Genomic DNA, 19,821 nt, shown 5'->3' with positions numbered 1-19,821 from the left:
GGACAGACCCCGCCGGGATTGGGGTGAGCCCAGGTGAGGGACAGACCTGGAGGTTCTCGTGGCACACACCCACATCTCCCAAGGAAATTGGAATTCCAGACTACCTTTTGCAATGCAATATGGTATTAAAACTTAAAGTGTGCTTTCTTTACAGTAGAGTAAGAGCTGATGTCCAGTCATCAAATTCTGCGTTCTAATTTGGGAATTTCACACCCAAATATCTTTTCTTTCTAAGACTTTATTTAAGGATTTAAGGATTTCAGGATTTCAGATACAATGGGATAAATCCTAATGGATATACGTTAAGAGGCTGAATTTTTATTGTTTCACTGTAATTTGGCATCAGATTTCACATGGGCTTTTGAGGGAGAACAGTGTAGATAGTTCTGGATTTAGTGAAGAGCTCTGGTCTTTTATTTAAAAAGAAAACAGAAGCAAACCCAAGTTTCTGTAGTTTTGCTTTGGTTCACAAACTTCCTGGGCAAAGTTACTGGTTTGCAAAGGTCCCATGTGCAACTCTGGTTTCAGTTTTACTGAATTTGATGGTTTTGGTGGGTATTCAGGTTTTGTACCCAAACTGAAATCATTCTTTTGTAGTGAAATGCAGAAACATTTGTGTGGAAATCCCTCTCGGCCAAAATAGCTGAGCTCTGCACCACTCTTTTTCTAAGATAAAAAGAAATGAATCCATAATAGTTTGTGACAGATGGCAGAAAATGTAACTAACTGAATGTGATTCTGTATGGAGTTATTTGAGGTTTTTGGTGTGATTTGTTGTGAGTTCCTCTCCTCCCCCCTTTCCTTCCCTTTGATTGCAGTCTTTGTCCATTTATTCTTAGGACAGAATAAGATTTCTGAGCAGGGGCCTCTCTTGTGGTGCAAAGTGAGAATTGTTTTTAATTGAGCAGAAACATGTGGAAGGATCAGGAATATCTCAAGGGATTACAGAAAAATTCCAAATTTGTACTACTTACAGCTTGTGTTTAGAGCGGGGTCTGCTGGGAATAAATGTTAGTTACTGTGACCTGTGACCTTAAAAACTGTTGACATGGATTTCAGCCAGAAACTGGCCACAGAACTCCTTTGTTAGGCTCATTCATAGCTCCTTGAAAACTCCAGTCAGTGAAAGTTGCCAGCTCAAATCTAAGGAAAGCAGAGCCCTTTTTTTCCTTTTTTTTTTTTCCCTTTTTTTTCTTTTTTTTCCTTTTTTTTTTTTTTTTCCCATGCTTTGGAAACAGTGGCCGCCCCTAAACCAGCAAGACTTCTTTAATAGGGCTGCAGGGCCGGGCCCTGATTGGAACTGACAGCTTCCTGGCCCAGGCATGCCAACTGGCAGGGCCCTGAGCCATGGGACAGACAGACAGTGCCCGGGGCTGCTCTGCCCTGCCCGGAGCCCTGGGCAGTGCCCACCCTGCCCCGCCGGGACCTGCTGGGGACAGTCCAGCCCCACAGCCCCACCAGGACCTGCTGGGGGAGAGGGCTCAGCCCCACAGCCTCTGGGGGAGGAGATCGAGTGTTTGTGGTGGGGCTTGTTTTATAGTAATTGTCCTGTTGTCTTCTAGAATTTTCCCTTTTCATTGATTTGGCCAAAAGCCACAGAAAAATATTGACGCTGTGGGGAGAGAATGCATTTTGATTTTAGAATTTGGACATTATCGTAAAATGGGGCTGTATTGCACTTTGAAAAACCTCATTATCACACTATGAAAGGGTTAAATTTGCAAAACCTCTTTTATGTGCACTCATTTCTTTACAAGTTTTTCCACTTGTTGGATTGTGTGCGTCTTCAGCTGATTCTGTGGTGGGATTCAGTATTTGGCTGCACAAAGGCTCACCTGCCTTAAATCGTACTTTTCACCACCCCATCAGTGAGTTCATTTATTTACCATGACACTTTCTGCTGTGTCTCAACTGTGATGTGAGATCCCACAGGTTCAACATTCTTTGAACAATCTGCACTGTTAAAACACCCAAATATTAGAGTTTAGATTCAGGTGCTTTTAAAAGGCTTGATTTCCTATACGTGTACACAATGTAAGGCTGATCTGTCAGTTGGAATATCTCCTGTGGGATTTTTTTAAGGAATGGAATAGTGGGTGCAAAGGGGAGGAGTGAACCTGGTTTCTCCCAAGGACAAGGCGACACTGACCAGTACTGACTGCTGTTTTCCAGAAATGGAGAGGAAGAGGGCAAAAGAAACGGGAATCTGCTTCCCCCTTCTTTCCATCCTCTTCCACTGGAGAAATGGGATTCTTGCCCTTTTCTTAATCTTTATCATCATCTTTGAATCCTTGTGCTGGTGTTTGTAGCCTCAGACTGGACTTCTACTGAAGTATTTCCTGAGCAGCTGAAATAATGGGGATTTCACTGGATTTCACCCACTTCTCCAGAGGTGACTTGGCTGCCTTTGTGCATGTACCACGAACACTTTGTTCACGTTAGTGAGCCAGGTTGGAGTCATTCAGCTCAACAAAAGCTTGGGCCTATAGAAATTCTTTAATAACCTGTGAAAATTATTAAATACTTAAATTGGAAAGTTGGATATATTTTGTTGTTGTTCTAGAATGTTCTGTAGCTGTTGTTTGAGAAGGAGGATTTACGGGTGAATAAGGAAGGATGTCCCATCCTTACTGGGTCTGGATGAAAGTTTGGAACAGGAAAAAGCACAGATTTGTGATGCATTCTTTGAACTGGTGTTAATAGGAATGTTCCTCTGTGCAGTGTACAGACCCTGACATTAACAACAAGGATTTTACTGTATTTAGTAGCAATCTGATACGTGGGAAGGCTGAGCCTTTGCATTCTTCTTGTTAACTAAAGATTCTTACCTGATTTACAGTGGCTTCATGCTTTGTGTTTTTCCTTTGCATACATGAAGTAAATGAATAGGAGCACTGTTTGGGGCTTGGTGAGAAGGTAGTTACACTGCTCTTTTTGGAATGAATTGGAAGATGAGGAAGGGACCCAGCACAGAGAGCAAGGAGGAGCCGGGACTGCTGGGTTCCGTTAGTGACAGAAGCCATGAGTGCCCCTGGAGTACTTTTGTTCTGGCAGGCTGAGGTTTTGGGTGCTTTTTCTTGGTAAGGCTTCACTTAATTCAGTGCAGTCTGTGTGAAATCAATAATTTTATTCATTTATATAATTTAAATTTATGATTACTATTTAAAAGAAGTTTACATATAATACACATTTTTGAAAAGAAAGAAAGAGAACTGATAATGAAACTGGGCTGTCCTGCAACAGAGGAAGAATTTCTTTTGCTAGTTTAAAGTTGTAATTACAAGTCAAAGCTGCAAGCAGTGACTGTATATAACCCCTTGGGCAGACACAGCCTCAAAAAAAACCCCAAACAAAAAAACCCCTCCATCTCTTTCTCTCCATTTAAATCCCTTTACCTTGGTTTCTTTCCTTCCACTTTTTGCTGTTGGATTTCTGTGTAGACACAAAAAATGTTGCTGGTTAATTATGTAGGAAAAAAGTCCTGTCTTTATTTTCTGAGGATTTACTGTAGTTGTATGTTGAATAAAACGGTAATAAGTGAAATCAATGTTTTGCTTCCATACGTATCTATATGATACTTTGAAGCCTTGCAGAAGATGTTTGGTAACGGTTGGAAATGCTTGGAACATTTTTTGGACAGTCTGTTTGGTCCTTGAGGTGTATCGACCCTGGAATCCCTGTTCTACTTAAAATGCTTGGGAGATGAAAGCAAATGGCAAACTGCTTCTGTTAGACATGGCAAAGGCCACAAAATACATGTATAAATCATGGGCAATTGGATCTCTGATTCAACGCTACAACAGAATTGTACCTAATAAAAATGTTGCTGTTGAGACTCTGATGCCTTCATAGATTTTTTTTCATTATTATTTTGTTAGCAGTGGCTTCAGCACTTGCGCTGACTGTCAGTGAGAGCCGGAGAGCAGAGATTCCTCAGTTCCTTTGCATGGGCCTTACAGAGAAAAGAGGAGAGGGCAGGCAGGACTCGGAGCTGCAGCCTGACCTTCTTTCACAGGAACTGGAGTTTGTTACAAGCTGTAACTGTAGCAAACCAGGGCGACTCTCTGTGCTGGGTGACAGGAAATTGAGCTGAAGTGGCTCGGAAAATGTGCGAACGCCCCGAGTGCGTGTGCAGGGCCAGAGGGGCTCCGGGTGCTGCAGGCATTCTGCCTTAACTTGACATGTTTATAAAACAGTTTACATCTCAAAAGTTTAGGCTTTTTACCCCTGCTGATTTGCTTAAACAGACACTGGCTCTTATTTTCAGTTGCTTGTCAGAATATATATGGAAAAGTGATGAACCTAGTGAAGAGGGAGCTTGACATCAATTAAAATTAGCTATCTGCTTTGTGTTTCTTCTTCCTGATACACTGTCTCCAGTATAGCTCTCCCAAATTTCCTGTGGTTTTTCCATTATTGTACTTACAAGTTTTGCAAGATAGAGATGAGCTATTTCAAACTACTGTTCCAGGAAAAGAAGAATAGAATTTTGTATTACATCTGCTCATTTATTGTCTTCCATTTTCCTCTCTGCCATTAAGCATTTTGTAGACTCTAGAAGTTTCTTTCAGAAAGTCTGTAAGGCCTAGTGTCTTCTCTTGCTCAAGTATCTTTAAGTAAGATAATAGTAATTTAAATAAGCTAACAATGCCTTATGGCTGGAGTAGGGGATGTGAAGTCTTTGCTGCAGAAGCTTTACTCTGTGTGATCAGCTGGTGATGATGTTTGAATCAGAAGCTCCCCTCTGTTTCTATCATTTTTTTCTCTTACTGTCCACTAGAGACAGAAGTTATTTATGTCCATCTAGCGAGTTTGAAGTTTTATCTGCAGGCATGGCTGGCTGCACTCAGATGCTGAGTGCATAAGAGGTTACTTGGGTGGTATTAGGAAGATGTTTTTTCCTGCAGAACTTCCTAGGTAAGCTGGACCTGCTCATTGTTAAGTGCAGCCATGAGCTGTACAAAAAGAAATGGTACGTCCTGGGAAGTATTGATATTAGAAATAAATACTAAAATTCATATTTTCAATAGTCAAACTTCAGTCTCTTTCCCTACTTGTAAATCACAGGTTGCAAAGAATGCCCACGCAGTGCTTGGCATTGGAGTAAAGACGCTGATTTTGTGTTCCACCATGTATGTGCATGCACACACCATTATTCTTAGTTGAAAGTTGAAGTGTTGTCCTTTAACACTGGTGTTTATTTATTTCCACGTTGATTTTGGTACCAAGGCTGTGCTGTGTACTTGCATTAATGTTGTAGTGGGATAAAGTTATCCCACTTGTGAGTTAGTAGCAGCCAGAAGTACAGGGAGTTGTTTACAGAGAGCCCATCGATTCTGCCTTTCTGTGGAAGCATTCAAGCAGCAAGCCCTGCACAGTCTGTTTGGCACAGTAGCCACTCTCAGCTGGCCCCGTGCCCTCCTGCTGTTAGGCAGGGCAGAGGATGTGCCAGATCCCGCCTTGTGCCGGAGCAGAGCCTGCCTGCAAATCTGCTTGTAGTTAGCCTGGGGCCTTTTGGCAGCACTCTACAGCCGATTGATTTAGTTGCAATCCTTTTTCCTTAATATTTTCCATCTGGCCAACAATGACCTATAACGACAGACACAAAACAGAGTTTGAATTATGAGCAGCATAATTGTGCAAATGCTTCCAAATCTCACTCTGGAACCTGCACTGATGGGCGCTGCTGCCGCGTGGCCACGGGGGTTTGTTCCACAGTGCTGGTGCAAAAGGAGAAACCTTGGAGCTCTCGAGTTCAAGCTGTGTCCCAGGGAAATGTGTGTTGCAGTTAAACTCGGAGTGTGTTCCATTCTTGCTTTTCCCTGCTCTCTGTTGGTCCTGAGCTGGGGCTGTGGTGCTCGCAGCCTCAGCTTCCTCACACTCCCTTTGCACACACTGCCAGGGCCAAACCCTCCCGTGGGGCCCAGAGCCAGCGGGAGACTGGGATCCTGGGGCAGGCAGGGCAAGCAAGGTGAGTATGGAAACGCTCCAGGGCATGCAGCAACAGGTTTGGGGCCTTGCACTGTCAGGGATGTTCCGAGCTCCCAGACCTGCAGCCATGCTTTCCAGAGGGAGCTGCTTCCAGAGCTGGGCTGTTCATCAGCTCTCCCAGTTCTGGACAAGCAGAATTATTGCTTCCATTACAGTGATCTCGAATGCTTCTAGTCCTCTGTGTCTTTAAAGTCCATATCCTTGAAGAAAATTTGTGAACTTACTTGTGCAGTTCCACGCATTCCAGCAGTCCTGGCCCTGCAAGCTTTTCCACCTTCAGTGCAGTTTGCCACCTTCTCCTGGGAATGCTTTGGGGTACAAAAGGATTCATGTTTTTTTCCAGTGGTGGCAGTATATCGTGCACAGACTCTTAGTGATCTTGTTGGTCATAATACTTACAGGAAAATGAGAAATCAGTTGAACTGGAGAAGGCTCCTGAGTGGATTCACATTCACGGTGGCTTACAGGCCTGAGAGACCTGAGACCCAAAATCCCTAAAAACAAACACCCCTGCTTTCTTGTTCTCTTCCTTCTACATTGCCAATCCAGGGCAATACTAATTTAACTGACTTACTTGTAGTAAATGTGAAGAACAGTGAAGGTATGTCAAAGGAAGTTTTTTGCAGATTTTGTTGAAGCTTTAATCTTGACTGCAAGTCAAAACACTTTTAAAATGCCAAGTGTTAGTAATGTATCACTACTGGTGGAATTGGATAAAGCTGAGAGTACTACAGTCAGTCCAGCTACTTCACCGGTCTTGCCTTCTGACCAGAAACCAATTTTACTTAATTAATTAGGCCTTCGTGTTGCGCCTTCTTTCGTTGCTGAACAACTGTAACAGAAGTAATTAAATCATGTCACTTTTTATTACCTTTGGCCCTGGCTGACTGGCTTGGAAACTTCATCTTAGAGCTAATACAAACTGAATTAGTGCATCACCTTGGGGAAAACCCCCTCCCTAGCATCAAAAAAGCAGGGAGGAAGTAGTTAAAGTACAAGATGGATAGATCCTCTCTTCCACAAATGGATCACTTTTGGGTTGCTGTCTGAAGGCTTACAAATGCATCTGTCAGGAGCGAGAGCATCCTGTCCCTGCTGACAGATGTGTACAACATTCCCAATGAGATTACATGGCAACTTCCTTCTTCAAACCTGGAGCTGTGGCAGAGCCCTCGGGTTATGCAGAGGTAATTGGAGACGCTGGGGCTGCTCGAGAGGTGGAACTGCTGAGAAAAGCTGCTGGAGTAACTTGTGCACATTGTTCCAATAGGAACTGTGATCCAGGCACTCTGTAATCACGGGAGAGAGGCTTTGTGTGGCTTCCTAGAGACAGAGTTCCCTGGGCTGTGCAGGGAGCCCAAATAAAACCCCTCATTTGTAACTCCGGCTGTTTATGAACGTGCTTGATAAGGGACAGATCTTCCTCCACGCTGAGCGAGCATTACCTGCAGTAACTTTCCTCAGTGTGTTTTAGAATCTTAGTATTCAGAGAATAAAATGATTGTGGGCAATTTCCTGTTTTAATCATTTGCTTAAACTGATGGTTAGACAAGAAGTCTCATAAATAAAAATCGGGCTCGCTGGCCAGGAAATGGGCCAAAAAGACTTTTCTGTTAATTTATGTGTCATACATTTTCAGGAATTCTGTGGATAGGTTCATCAGTGGTGTTTCTGCAGGTGAAGAGTCAAGTACTATCATTTTGTGTGCTTACTCTTACGTCTGAATGTTTGCTGTGAATCCTAAACCATAAACATAAACAATCAGCATTCAAATATCAGACCCTGACTTGATCTTTATAACCTTCCTATTGACATCTTGCTCTGCAAGTACTTGTTTGCTGTAAGTAAAGTGATCTTTACGTGCCTAGCCCAGTCCCTTGCATTCTCAAATTATCAGTTGCAAGTACCACAGCGCTGACATAATCATGAATTTTTCACTTGGCTCTTTCAGCTCTGCTTGGGTTTAACTTTTATGACTTCCTACCAACTTTGGTTATCGTTAGGAGCTGTGTGTACTCCCTCTGAGCATGTGAATATTTCTTCACTCTGAGGAAGCTGAAGCTCCCTCCCTGTGAAGGAACTGTAAAACCTCTTGCTTCACTTAGCTTTGTTTCTTGCCAGTAGGGAACACAAGTGGGTTTGGGGAATGCAGAAGAGGGGTACATGTAATTGATTTCTCCTCTGATACTGAAATATACTCATTCCTTATGTTCCCGATGTTCTCTGTAGTTAATTTACCAAAATGCGAGGACTCACCATCGTGTCTCAGAGCTCATACACAGGTATCACAAATACACACCTGATGCTCAGCTTTGACTTTTCAGTGTGTGGCAAATCCCTTTAGCAGATGAGCGCAGCTGGCTGCTGTGCAGTGGGGCTCTTGAGCACAGAGGTGTGTAAAATTTTTCTTCCCTTCCGGAATTTATCTGCATTACAGATGGTGACACAAACTCTGTCCCAGAGTGGCTTTGGAGCTCACTGCAGCACGTGCCAGAGCATGGGGCCTGGTGGCTGGGAGGGAGCACTTTTGATTTATAATAAAAAGTTCATAATGCTACTGAAGTTTCAGCTGAAACTTAGTACTAGAGGGCATAGCTTGACAAGCACATATGATTGGAGTCAGTAATGAAAAGGAGCTGTTTCTCTGGTCAAGGAAAAAGGGTTAATTTGCATTGGGATGAAAAGGCTGTTCAGGATCTACTATTTCAACCTGTGATAGACTTAACAGCAGGCTTTGATCCCCAAATGAAATGTGATGGATTTCAACTGATGCCAGATGTCTCAAACCTAGTGGGATCTCTGATTGTCTGCCACATCTAGAATTCTCTCTTCCAGCACTTTCATGTGTGCTTTTAAACGTGGTTTGAGAAGAGAGATTCCTTGACAAGCTAAGCCTTTGGAATCCTCTCTCTGTATTGTCACTTTGGCGGGGATCTTGAGGCTCTCATGCTGTCTAGTGCATCCTGCTTTTCAAAATCCAGCTTCATGTGCCAAACTGCTCTAACTCCTTTATAACCAATTTTTTTTAGGTCCAGATAATTTAGAGCCAGTATCATCTGTAACTTTTCTCCATTTAATGCTGTTCTCTACCCTCTTCATATTTGTTTTTTAGAGCATTTTACCCTAGCTGAGTAAAACCATTTGTCAATGTGTTTCTGTCGGTGTTAGAGGGAAGGTAATTGTTGACTTTTTTACTCCAAGGAAGTGTCAAGCCCTTCAGCATGCCCATCTTCTCACCCAGTGGGTTTTTTGGGATATCCTTTGCCCGTGAGTTTAGTAAGAGCATACAGACATAATTGTCAGTGTGTGCTGTAAATGCAAACAAATATTTTTCTTTATGTACCTTTATTTCCTGTCACTCCTTCAGTCCTTTGCTCTCAAACATGCTTGAGAAGATTCTTGTTGATCTTAAACTAAAAAACTCCAAAGATCTACAAGTTTCTCTTCTGAAAAGGAATGAGACACCTCATGATTGTGAATGATCTGCCAGAGGGAAAACAGACATTCCCAACAACAGACCAGGCCACAAAGATACTTCTGAAATAAATTGAACACAAAGTAGTCCATCATAATATCCAGAAAGCTTTCTAAAATTTAAGAGTGGTTGGTAATTTACAAGGAGAAAGCTTGACTATGGAAGGTACTTCAAATTTTGCACATTCTAAGCCATGCTGTGTTTGTGTCTGAACATCCAGTCCCTTGTACGGAGCAGAGGGTGGTGGTTCTGGCGCTGGGAGCCAGTAGATGTGGGAATCCTGCTTCCCAGGGTGATCTGTAGTACTCCAGGCTCCTAAAACCTATTGGTTTTGGATGAAATGTTTTCCAGTGAAAGTCCAAGCCACGTTTTCCATGAAAAAACAGTTTATTTTTCAGACTGTAAAATGAAGTTGTTTTGTCCCCTCTCCATGAGAGGCTGGGAGGTGGCTGTGGGTGCTGCACGATGCCACACACTGTCATGCTAAACTCCTCTGAATTCCTTCTATTTACAGAAATTCCACAGTGCAGCTGCACTTGCCTCTTTTTCCCCCCAAGGTTTTAGAGTGACCACAAAGAGCCTGGGGAATGGTGACAGCTTTGTCCCACTCAGCCTGCAGTTCCCGTTGCCATGTCCCAATTAAATGGCAGTGCATGAACAAAAGCCCCTCGGAACGGGCATCTCGAGCTTTCCTGGCACTTCTTAGCTTGACTAAAATGTAAAATTGTTACATCATAAATCTCTTTGTTGCAGTTTTCTGGCTCTGTGTTGTTCTGGGGGCATTCAGCTCCCTTGAGCTCCTTTGTGAGCTGCAGCTCCAGGGCCACAGGAGCTCTTTGGGAAGGACCGGGCTCAGTGCTGGCATTTAGGGAACTTGGGAGGCTTTGTGCGAGGGAGACTTGCTGTAACTGCTCAGACATGGTCACACTGTGAGGAAAACAGGAAAGGGGATGTTGTAATTGACTTTTATTGTTAATACACAATGGCAAGTCAGCAATGTAAGCACTTGCTGTTGACAATTATTTGTTAAGATGCTCCATAAGATGAGATCCAGTTCTGTGGGGTTTAGTACTTCTAAAATATGTACATGAGTCATGCTTAAGCTGCATAACTTCCAGCTGAGTCGTGGAAGGATCACTCATGGGTAATAATCAAAGAGAAGTTTATTACAAAATTGGGGAAAATGCAGGAAGAGAAGAAATCCTGTGGGAGCAAGGAGAGGCAAGCGTGCAGCTGACTTTGTGCACTGGCAGGGGCACTTACAGTGGGGCAGATCTGAATCAGGCAAAACTGAAATAAATAAATAAAAAGCTGATGTTCAAAGGAGGCTGTTGGCTGCTCCCGTGGAAGGTAAGGCTGCATCTCATCCACATGCACAGGGGTTGCTATGGAGATTTGGGGTGTCTGTGCTTTCAGCTGGTAAGTGTGAGAAGGTGTCAATAGACTGAGTCTAGAGCAGAGAATAACAAGGCACTGAGGTCCATGATGTGTAGGGAAGACACTGGAACAGAGAAATGGCTGAACTGGGAATTTAGCCTATGGAAATTCCCAAATGAGTCTGGTGATGCCGTGGTTCTTTCAAATGTATTTTGTAAAGATGCTGGAAACACTGGGTGACGGAAGGAAAGGAAGGTGGGGAAAAAATTTGATAGTGTATTCCTGCAAGGAAAATTATAGCATGTGGAGAGTCATCCCTCTCTTGAGCAGAGAAAAGGGATTTAAAAATTTGTAGTTTAATGTTATTTTACTTTATCTTAACTGGTAAAAAATTAAGGTGAAATTAGAAATAATTAAAAAGGGGAATTAATACTTTTAATGAAGGGGAGGAAAAGGTGTTCTGATACTGTGTTTTTGCTATTTAAAATCATGTTTGCATAGAACCCCTGAGGAGCATTGTGGCTTGGCAAACATAACTTAGTTCATCATTAGAACCATTACTAACTTAAAATAGAACATAATTCCATGATTGGGAATAATGCTGGCTGGGGGGAGAATCATTAGTTGCCAGGCACAGGAGGATGGAAAGAAGCAATATTTGGTTTAAGTATGAATTGCAGAGTTTTATCTTTAAATGCAAGAAGTTGTAAGACAACAAGTCACCAAGAGACTGGAGTAATTTTTGATCTGTTTTCCATCCTTGCATTTTTTCAAACACAGTGTTGGGATTATCCACAAAGCTCCTTCAGAGTTCCTGCTGAGGATCTGTCGTTTGTCCTGCAGGAATTGACAGGCACTGTGAGTCAGAAAATGTGTTCTTCTTCACCAGGAGCCTTCACTGGCTTCATACATTGAAATGAAAAATGGCAGTAGTAGTAATAATAATAATAATAATAGTAACAATAATAATTCCATCACTTTTTTCAATCTGCTGAATCTTCCTTGGGATTTTCAACTCTGCTTTGCTGTGCTGGAGTTGTGCCGTTGGGTACAGTGATGGTGTGGAGGGGACACAGGGAGAGGTGCAGGTGCCCCTGTGGCACAGGTCACTCCTGTTGCACGGTGTCACCCTGCTGGGCTCCGTGGTGACATCACTGCCACAGCCAAGGACCTGGGTGGGAATTCTTATTTGTTATTATCTGTTCTTCAGAGTCCATGAACTGAAGCACTGGGTGTTTTAGTGGCACATGCACGAGTCGTGTTGGCAGAAGAAGCATTTGGCCTGAATTTCCTCTTCCTTACACTTTTGTCAGTGAAGTTAGTGATGATGCATCTATAGTTCATATAATAACTGAGGTCATGATTGTATTCTGTGTTCTAGGTCACTGTAGATTATTGTGCTGAGCAAAAAGGTCAAGATTTGGGAACTCCTTGAAACCAATCCTGGCTAATACAGACAGATTTTGTAAGCCTGTCACCACAGAGAAGTGTGCCCATCTGCAAAATGGAAATGACTGTTCTGTTTTGCAAAGGAGATGGCAGTTGGTTATGGTGTTATCAAAATATATATAGTATGTGTTATAAATAAATACATGTTAAAAATTCCACTTCTGATCTGTGTGAATGGAAGGAGTAAAAGTTATGTGTGCTTGCAACTCAGTCTAGGAGGAGATGCTGCATGAAATGTGTTGATGTCAGAGTAGTTACTGAGTCCCGTTAATTTCAAATGAGAGCTGTACCTGAGTGCAGCTCAGCCTATACACGGCCCAGGAGCTGCTCTGGTGCTCTAGGAATTGTGTGAACCAAGGTGGGACTTCACAGGTTCAGAGGAAACCAAAGGTGCCACAGGTATCTTGCCACAGGTGTTGGCTCGGCTTTTTCATGGTGTCAGCACACCAGTAAATGGAATGTTGGAGCTGGCAATGTTAAAAATTAGTTTTATAAATGGTTGCTATGGTAATTGGCAAATCTTCATAAATCATTTGAAAAGGTCTCCCTTGCCACTGGGGCTTGCTGCTGCTGCACTGCAACATGGAGCATTTTTGCTGACGAAGTTCCCAAACCCTGGCGTGCTCCCTGGGAGTTGGGTTTGATGAGTTCAGCATTCCCAGGTTGGTTGTCCTCCTATTGCGTCCTCCTTCCTGGTTGCCTGCTACAAGTAACCCTGCAGAGTCTCTCCTTTTTTAAGCCGACTTCACTGGAGATTTACCTTTCTAACAGTAAGCAAATTCCTGGTTCCACCCTGTGTTTGGTGTTTGCCCAGCCCTGCTCTGCCCTTGCCCCTGGATGGACACGGTGTCTGTGGGACAGCTGCAGGGATTTGGAGAGGTACATGCTGTAACTTATGACTCTCCTTCATCCTAATGAGCGCTCAGAAAATATCAAAAGAAATTATAATGGTGGAATTTTCACATCTCAAAGAAAGGACGTTTATTATCAAACCCTCTCTTCATTAGTAATCCTTCAGAACTGGATAAGAAAAAGCTCTTTTTTCCTGAGGAAGGCATCTTTTCCTTGATCAAGAAATCAACTGGATGCCAGTGTAGATGTTCTTAAAGATTTCCCCTGTGCTGTTCTTAGAGTTGTTGCATCTTCTGGCTTGGGATAGAAATAGAGTAAAATGAGGCATCCATTTTTGGTGTGCTGTTGTGGCCTTTCTGCTCTATATCCACAGGTGCAGTTTGACCTGGCTCAACTTCAGGTGTTTGTTTCAGTCAATGTCCTGGGGAAGACAAAGCCCCAGACATGCACTGGCCCAGCCCACGGCCATGGCTGGGGTCCTTTTTATGCTGATTTGCTCCTTTTCTCCCTCTCCTTTTTCTCTTCTGTGCTGTTGTCTGAGCCTGGCCCTCAGCTGTTGGTTTTTCACTGCTGTTTAAACCCCACATTTTGGAACCCTTTTTGTTTCCCCAGCAGCTCAGCACTGTTGTCTCAAGGTTCTGCTGCCCCTGATTGCTGTGACATATGTAAATAATGATGTTTTGTGCTTTCAAGGAGCCACCAAGAAGATGCTGACAGGTGACCAAGGTGCTGTGCAGCCCTGCAGGGAGTTTGGGCAGGCCTGGCTGGGCCAGGAGCAGCTTTCCTGGCAGGGGCAGTGCCCCTCACTGCAGGAGGCACCCCAGCATCAGAGGGAGAGCTCAGCAGAGTTCTACATCCAGCCCTCAGCTCAGACAAGCCCCAGCTGATGAGGCTTTGCTTTCATTCTCAGGGGTTGTGGCAGATCTGCCTCTATCAGGGTGAGGAGACTGAAAATGGGGGTAAAGCTGAAAAAAGAGCTGAAATTTCAGGTTGCCCCTTTATTTTTGTTTACTCTTCAACCTCGATCTGATTTATGCTCATTGGGGTCTTTGAACTTCAGCTCTGCTGGGTGCTGTGCCGTCCCTGGCTGGTTTGATGTTGCTGGGAGGGGCTGCTCCACTCTCCGGGCTCTGGGCAATCTCACTGCAGAGCGCTTCCCTTCCTTTGCTTAACCTCTGACCTGTGAAAACAAGAGTTAATCAAAAGTTCTGAGGTAGCTAAGAGGAAGGGGAAGTGTTTGGTTACAAATTAAATATGAGCAAGTCATAAGCCATAAATCTTCAGTAGTGCTACCAGTTGTGCTACTTAAGGTCCACGCGGTACAGAAAGTTTTGGGTTATAAAATCAGCCTCTGTTTCTTTGGAGGGGTGTTTAAAGGCTGCCTTGAGGATTCGCTTTTATAAGAAAAAAAATCCACATTTTTTTCTTTTTTCCTTTTGGCAGACATCTAGAAACAAATTTGGATAACTGTATTTCTTGGGGGATTTTTGAGGCTTTTTTCAACTTTAACTGGTCACAGTTTGGTCTAATAAAAGCAGAACTGTTTTATTCTTGAGTAGTCAACACATGGAATAAGCGATGAAGTAAAAGTATTGAAGATGGCAGGATAAATTAGCTTTCTAATGTATCCAGAAATTTTGGGATGAGATCGTGCAGTGACAATGGAGGGAGGTGAAAACTGAAGTGAGATTGTCTGCATAATTTATACAATTTTGTGGTGGGTTTGTCTTAGTTTGTCTTGCCCCTCTCTCGAGCAAGAGCCACATAGATCCCCATGTGTGGTGGAGTGCTGAGTTCTGCTTCAGATACCAGCTCATTTCCTCAGATTCCAAACTGTGACACTGTCCTCAAAATGGGAAGTTATTCTCAAAATAGAAAAAGAAGCAGTTATGGTGAGATGCTAACCCATCATTTGGAAAACGAGGAGGAGTGAGTGTTAAAAAAAGGACAATAGGTTCATCAGAGGATACTGGTGAAGAGAAGGGAAAGCCAGGGAGTCTCAAGTGTAGCAGAAGTGGGGCTGTATCTTTTTCTGTGTGGAGGGTTTGCTGGTGTTTGACACTGTGTGAATATGTCTCATATTATCTGGGCTATTTTTATTAGAGTCATAGAGGCTCTTTCCTAGGTGCTGAGTAAAAGATTTCAAATTGGTTTGGGCTGAAGTATCCTCATGGCTGGAGCCTACAGATGTGTCATGTTGGGTGTATGATGGTAATAAAGAAACCCCCTGGAAGCTGCAGGGAGGTTCAGCAGTGAGCACACGGCCCCTGACAGGACAGATGAGGAAGCTCTAAAGGACATCCAGGACCTGCCCTGATTTGGGGGCTCAGCATTGCCCCCTCGGGTCCCTGCTCTGGCTTCCCTGGGCCCCAAAGAGGTGGAGGCCTGGGAGAACCTGCTTTTGTTTTCCTCTTTTACAAGACATGATACACAGACATTAGAAACACAGTAATGGTTTTAAGGATTCTCATTTTAGCTCTGTATTCACAGAGTATTTTTCCGGCCAAGTCCCTGAACGATTAAGTAGAACTTTTAATGGTGCCTCCCTGGAAGCAGCTTTGGTTTCCCACTGCCAGGGAGCTTTCTGCCTTCCTGCTTTTCTGTCTTCTCAAACTCTTTTGATAGATGCCTTGCACGGATTTGTTTACCAGGTTCTTAATCTCTACTTAGCAGATATGTTTGGAGAGGATTTCTTGTTACTCTTGTAATGGCTTTTAACTCTCCTGAAGTTTATTTAACTAAACAGAAAGAAAGAAACTTATCTTCTACCTAATCCTTCTGGATTGTTTACAATATAATGCCAAACTTAAATGCTGTTTAAAGTGGTAATTGTCTGTCTTTCTGCTCTATTCGAATACACACTTTGTAAAGATGTTTTGAGCGTATTAATTTAAACGATAATGCTGTCATATAACATGAAAAGTTAAGTTGCTTATCAGTATATTTTGATAAGCTACTTACATTTTACAGTAGCATTTGCAGGCTTCAAACAAACGCTAATGATGGAGTGCCAGTCACTTTGTCTCACAGAGAGCTTCTCACCTCATTTATCACCAGAGCTGCACAGCCAGGGACCACAGGGCACTCCATTCCTTACAGCTGTCAGGATGTAGTCATATTTTATAAAAACTTTAAATCCTGTCTAACTCTATATCAAAATAGAATCCATTTGCTTCAGAAAGCAGCTGTGATTAAAGAGCATCACTGACTGGCTTTGCATTTGCCACAGCCGAGGGAAGTTCCTCACTGGTGTTGGAAGAGGGACTGAAATAAAGAACTGTGCCATGAAAACAGGGCACAGAATCCTACCAAAGCTGCAGTGAAAAGGAACATCCTCGCTGTCCTACCTTATGGAATGGAGATGTAAAGTAAATGAAAAAGATGGGATTTTTCTGCATATTTTCCTTTTAATTTTGTTTCTTCTCTTTTGGAAGTTGCATGCAAATGTACTGAAGGTGAAGTTTCTGTTTGACTGAAGCAAAGGCCAGGCTAAGTACAGTGATGGAATGAGATTTTAAAACAATTAGAAACTGAGATACTGATTATTCAATTTTAAAAGTCCTCTTGTGTTAGGATTCAAAACCAAAATAACTGTCTTTTATCTTTTTTTTTTTCAGTTACCTCCCATGGTTTGAAGTCTTTTATAAACTGCTCAATGTCCTGGCAGATTATTCAGCAAAAGGACAGGTATTATTCTAAAATACTGACCCTCCTTCTCCTATGCCAGTATCAAATGAGTGAGGGTGAGAGGATGAAAGAAGCTGTTTGAAGACGTGCTTCTATTCGAGATGACCATGTGAATTACTAATCTGTATAATGCAGTGATATAAAAGATCATACTCAGCTTGGCAAGTGCCTCTGAAAAATAAATATGTATTTAATTTTCTTTTTGGGAAAGACAAAGTGCAAGATTGGGGCTGTGGATCCAACACAAGTCTCTGCAGTCAGCCATGCTGGGCTTCCTGACTCCCTGCCCTGTGTTCAGCCCAGTTCCTGTAATTCTGCTGTTCCCGTATTGCAGAGTCACATCAGTCTGTGCCAGGTGTCTGATCCAGGTTTACTTGTCATGGGCAGTAAAAGTAGACCTGATCTTATGAATGCAAAATGTTTACCCACCCCCATGGCCTACACTGCCCTTCTGCCTCGGAGTTTACCTGGTGACAGCAATGCCTGCTTAGTATTCCTGGTTATTCTCCTTCTCATTTCAGGATAGTCAGAGGAGTGAGCTCCTAGAAACATTTCATAAACTTACCATCCCTGAGCCAGGAACCTCTGTTCATCTTGGAGTGGTAAGTGTGGGGGGAAGATGTAAACTAAGGTGTTTAATATTCATTCCATGTCATAGTAGAGGAATGTCAAAAGCAATCCTCTCCTGGAGCTTGTACACCGGTGCTGTTTTCCTGTGAGGAGCTGCGAAATTCCCCTTTCACAATTGGGGCCCTCTGCTTCCCTTTCCCTAACCTCAAATGTCCTTGAAATGCACTTCTTTGATTGGGGGAAGGCTGTGTGTATTACCCCTGGGAATCTCTCACCATGTCCTCTATGACCTGCGGGAGGTCACGGAGCACCAGTGGGACATTTACTGCCCACACTTCTGCACAACTCCTGGCCCTGGCAGTTTGAAGGGGGAGCAGGCTGGGAAGCAAACAGGCACTTACCTGTCACAGCAGCCTTGGGAGTATTAACTGCTCATCACATTTTCTGGTTCCTTCTCCTCTTCCTTCCCCCCCTCCTCAGAAAACCTTGCACAAAAAAGAATTTATTTCATTTTTATATTTTGTGAGAAAATTAAAATTAAAGCACACTGGCAGTATGGATGTGGGATTGAATTGATGGGATTGTATTTTGAATTTAGTCTTCTGGGGTTTTTGTCTTCAAATTCATTTTTGCAGCACAGCCTTGTGCTCCAGGCTGTGGTGAGCCCTGCAGATGCTCCTTGCTGCTGCTGCCAGCTGAGAGTTCACGTGGGAAGTCTCCCTCCCATTTCCTTTACTCCTCCTAAAGCGCTTTCTGGCAAGAAGCAGCTCATGCCCCTCACTCCCTGCCAGGCTGGCAGTGCCCAGGGGGCAGCTGTGTGGCCTTGCTGGTCCCAGCTGGCCCTGGACATGTCCCCAGCCCCTCAAGATCCCTCTTGAGGAGCAGCAGTTCTGTTCAGGGGACGAGCTGTCTCCCAAGGCCAGGGGCAGTGGGGATATTCCGGCTTTTTCATGCCAGTGGTTCCAAGGAATGCTGCCTGTCTCCCCTTGTCTCAGACATTTCATGGGCAATGGAGCAAGAAAGGATAAAAACAAGCAGCCCAGGGACCGTGTCTTTCTGATTTTATTTTGTCTGTTTCTGAGCCCATTGCGGGGTCGGAGTGAGGTTCCTCTGTGTGATACAGCTCTGAGTGCTGTTCCTCTGCCTTGGCACTGCATCTTTGCAACCAAACCAAACCAAACCAAACCAGTGATGCATCAGAAAGCAAAACTTGTGTTTCTCATTTAGTGTCTCCATTTAGTGGAGGCTGTGGTCCCTGCCTGCTATTTCAGGTTACAGCCTGATCAGGAAGCACTGAGATGGCTGAGATTTGTGTACAAGAGAATAGTGCCAATTGTGGAGCTATGCCAAGGATGGAACAGCCTTTAAGGCTTCAGCCAGTAATTAATAAGTAGCCCTAAGACAAATTGTGAAAATCTTTAAAATTATATAAATTGTATACGAGTCACATTCTCTCCTTTTCCAAAGCCCTGACCAAGGATCATTCAAGTCATCTGTGGTCAGACTGGGAGCTGGAGTGAACCTGAGCTCCTGGAATGCAGACAATTAAAAACACTGAACAATATAATGGATTATGAAATTATATGAAAGCAATATGATCTTTCAAAATGTGCTTTTAGGGTGTATAAAAGTGACCTAAAACTTTTCAGTATTTTGTAGGTAAGCAGGCATTGAACCTTAGGAAGCATTTCCCAGTACATTTCCATAACCTCCCCCTTGGCTGGAATGAACCTCTCTGGTGCTGTGAGTCAGATAAGGCCCTGCCTGCTGCTGTTCCCTGAAGTCCATCCTGCCGTGGGCTGGGGAAAGCTGGCTTGAATTACAGCCTGCCTTGGAGTTTCCTTGGCATCTGTCGCAGCCTGTGTGAGTCTGTCTGTAGCAGCAGCTCTGAAGAACAAAAACATGGAATATAACTTTCCAGGAGCATTTGATACTGTCTATCTTCCTGCATTTCCTATTGCCCCTGTGATCTGGGAACCCAGCCTGTGGAATCCAGGACAGAGAACTCGGGCTGGTAGTTGGTAACAAATGTTCTGTCATTTTTACTTAGCTGAGCAACTGCTGTTACTGCTGATACTAATACCAAGCAATAAATTTAGATTGCTTTTAACATTACTGAAATAATCAATATTTGCTCTTTTTGTAGCACTCTTACTTTACTGTGCCTGACACCAGAGAGCTTCCCAGTATACCCGAAAATGTGAGTATTTGAGGGGACCCTGCACTTTATTGTTTCCATTTAATGTCAGCAGCTACATAGATGACAAATATTACTCTGTTTGGAATAGGTTTTATTCTGTAAAATACTGAGCATTCAGGAGCTGACACTCTGCATGTGTGATTAAAAGCTGAACTGTATGGACAAGGATGATGGACAGATTGATGTGGGTAAAACAGCAGCTCTGCTAATCCTACACTGC

At 43.4% G+C, this 19,821-nt stretch overlaps 1 protein-coding gene across 6 annotated transcripts in view; it reads left to right on the top strand.

Annotated features, from left to right (window-relative positions):
* DENND1A (DENN domain containing 1A) overlaps nucleotides 1–19,821 on the top strand; it is a 159,585-nt gene that overhangs the window by 52,800 nt on the left and 86,964 nt on the right. For all 6 annotated transcript variants that reach the window (XM_042052484.1, XM_042052483.1, XM_042052485.1 and 3 more), the window contains 3 exons: nucleotides 16,762–16,831; nucleotides 17,353–17,433; nucleotides 19,548–19,601. In XM_042052484.1, the coding sequence (XP_041908418.1) occupies nucleotides 16,762–16,831; nucleotides 17,353–17,433; nucleotides 19,548–19,601 (205 nt within the window). The remainder of the gene's footprint in view (nucleotides 1–16,761; nucleotides 16,832–17,352; nucleotides 17,434–19,547; nucleotides 19,602–19,821) is intronic.

Source organism: Corvus kubaryi, unplaced genomic scaffold (assembly GCF_017639235.1).
Source record: "Corvus kubaryi isolate FWS band 111438036 unplaced genomic scaffold, C.kubaryi_AGA036_p1.0 78, whole genome shotgun sequence".
Lineage (NCBI taxonomy): Eukaryota > Metazoa > Chordata > Aves > Passeriformes > Corvidae > Corvus > Corvus kubaryi.
The sequence above is the reverse complement of the archived record's forward strand: the minus strand, read 5'-3'. Positions and strand labels throughout refer to the sequence as shown.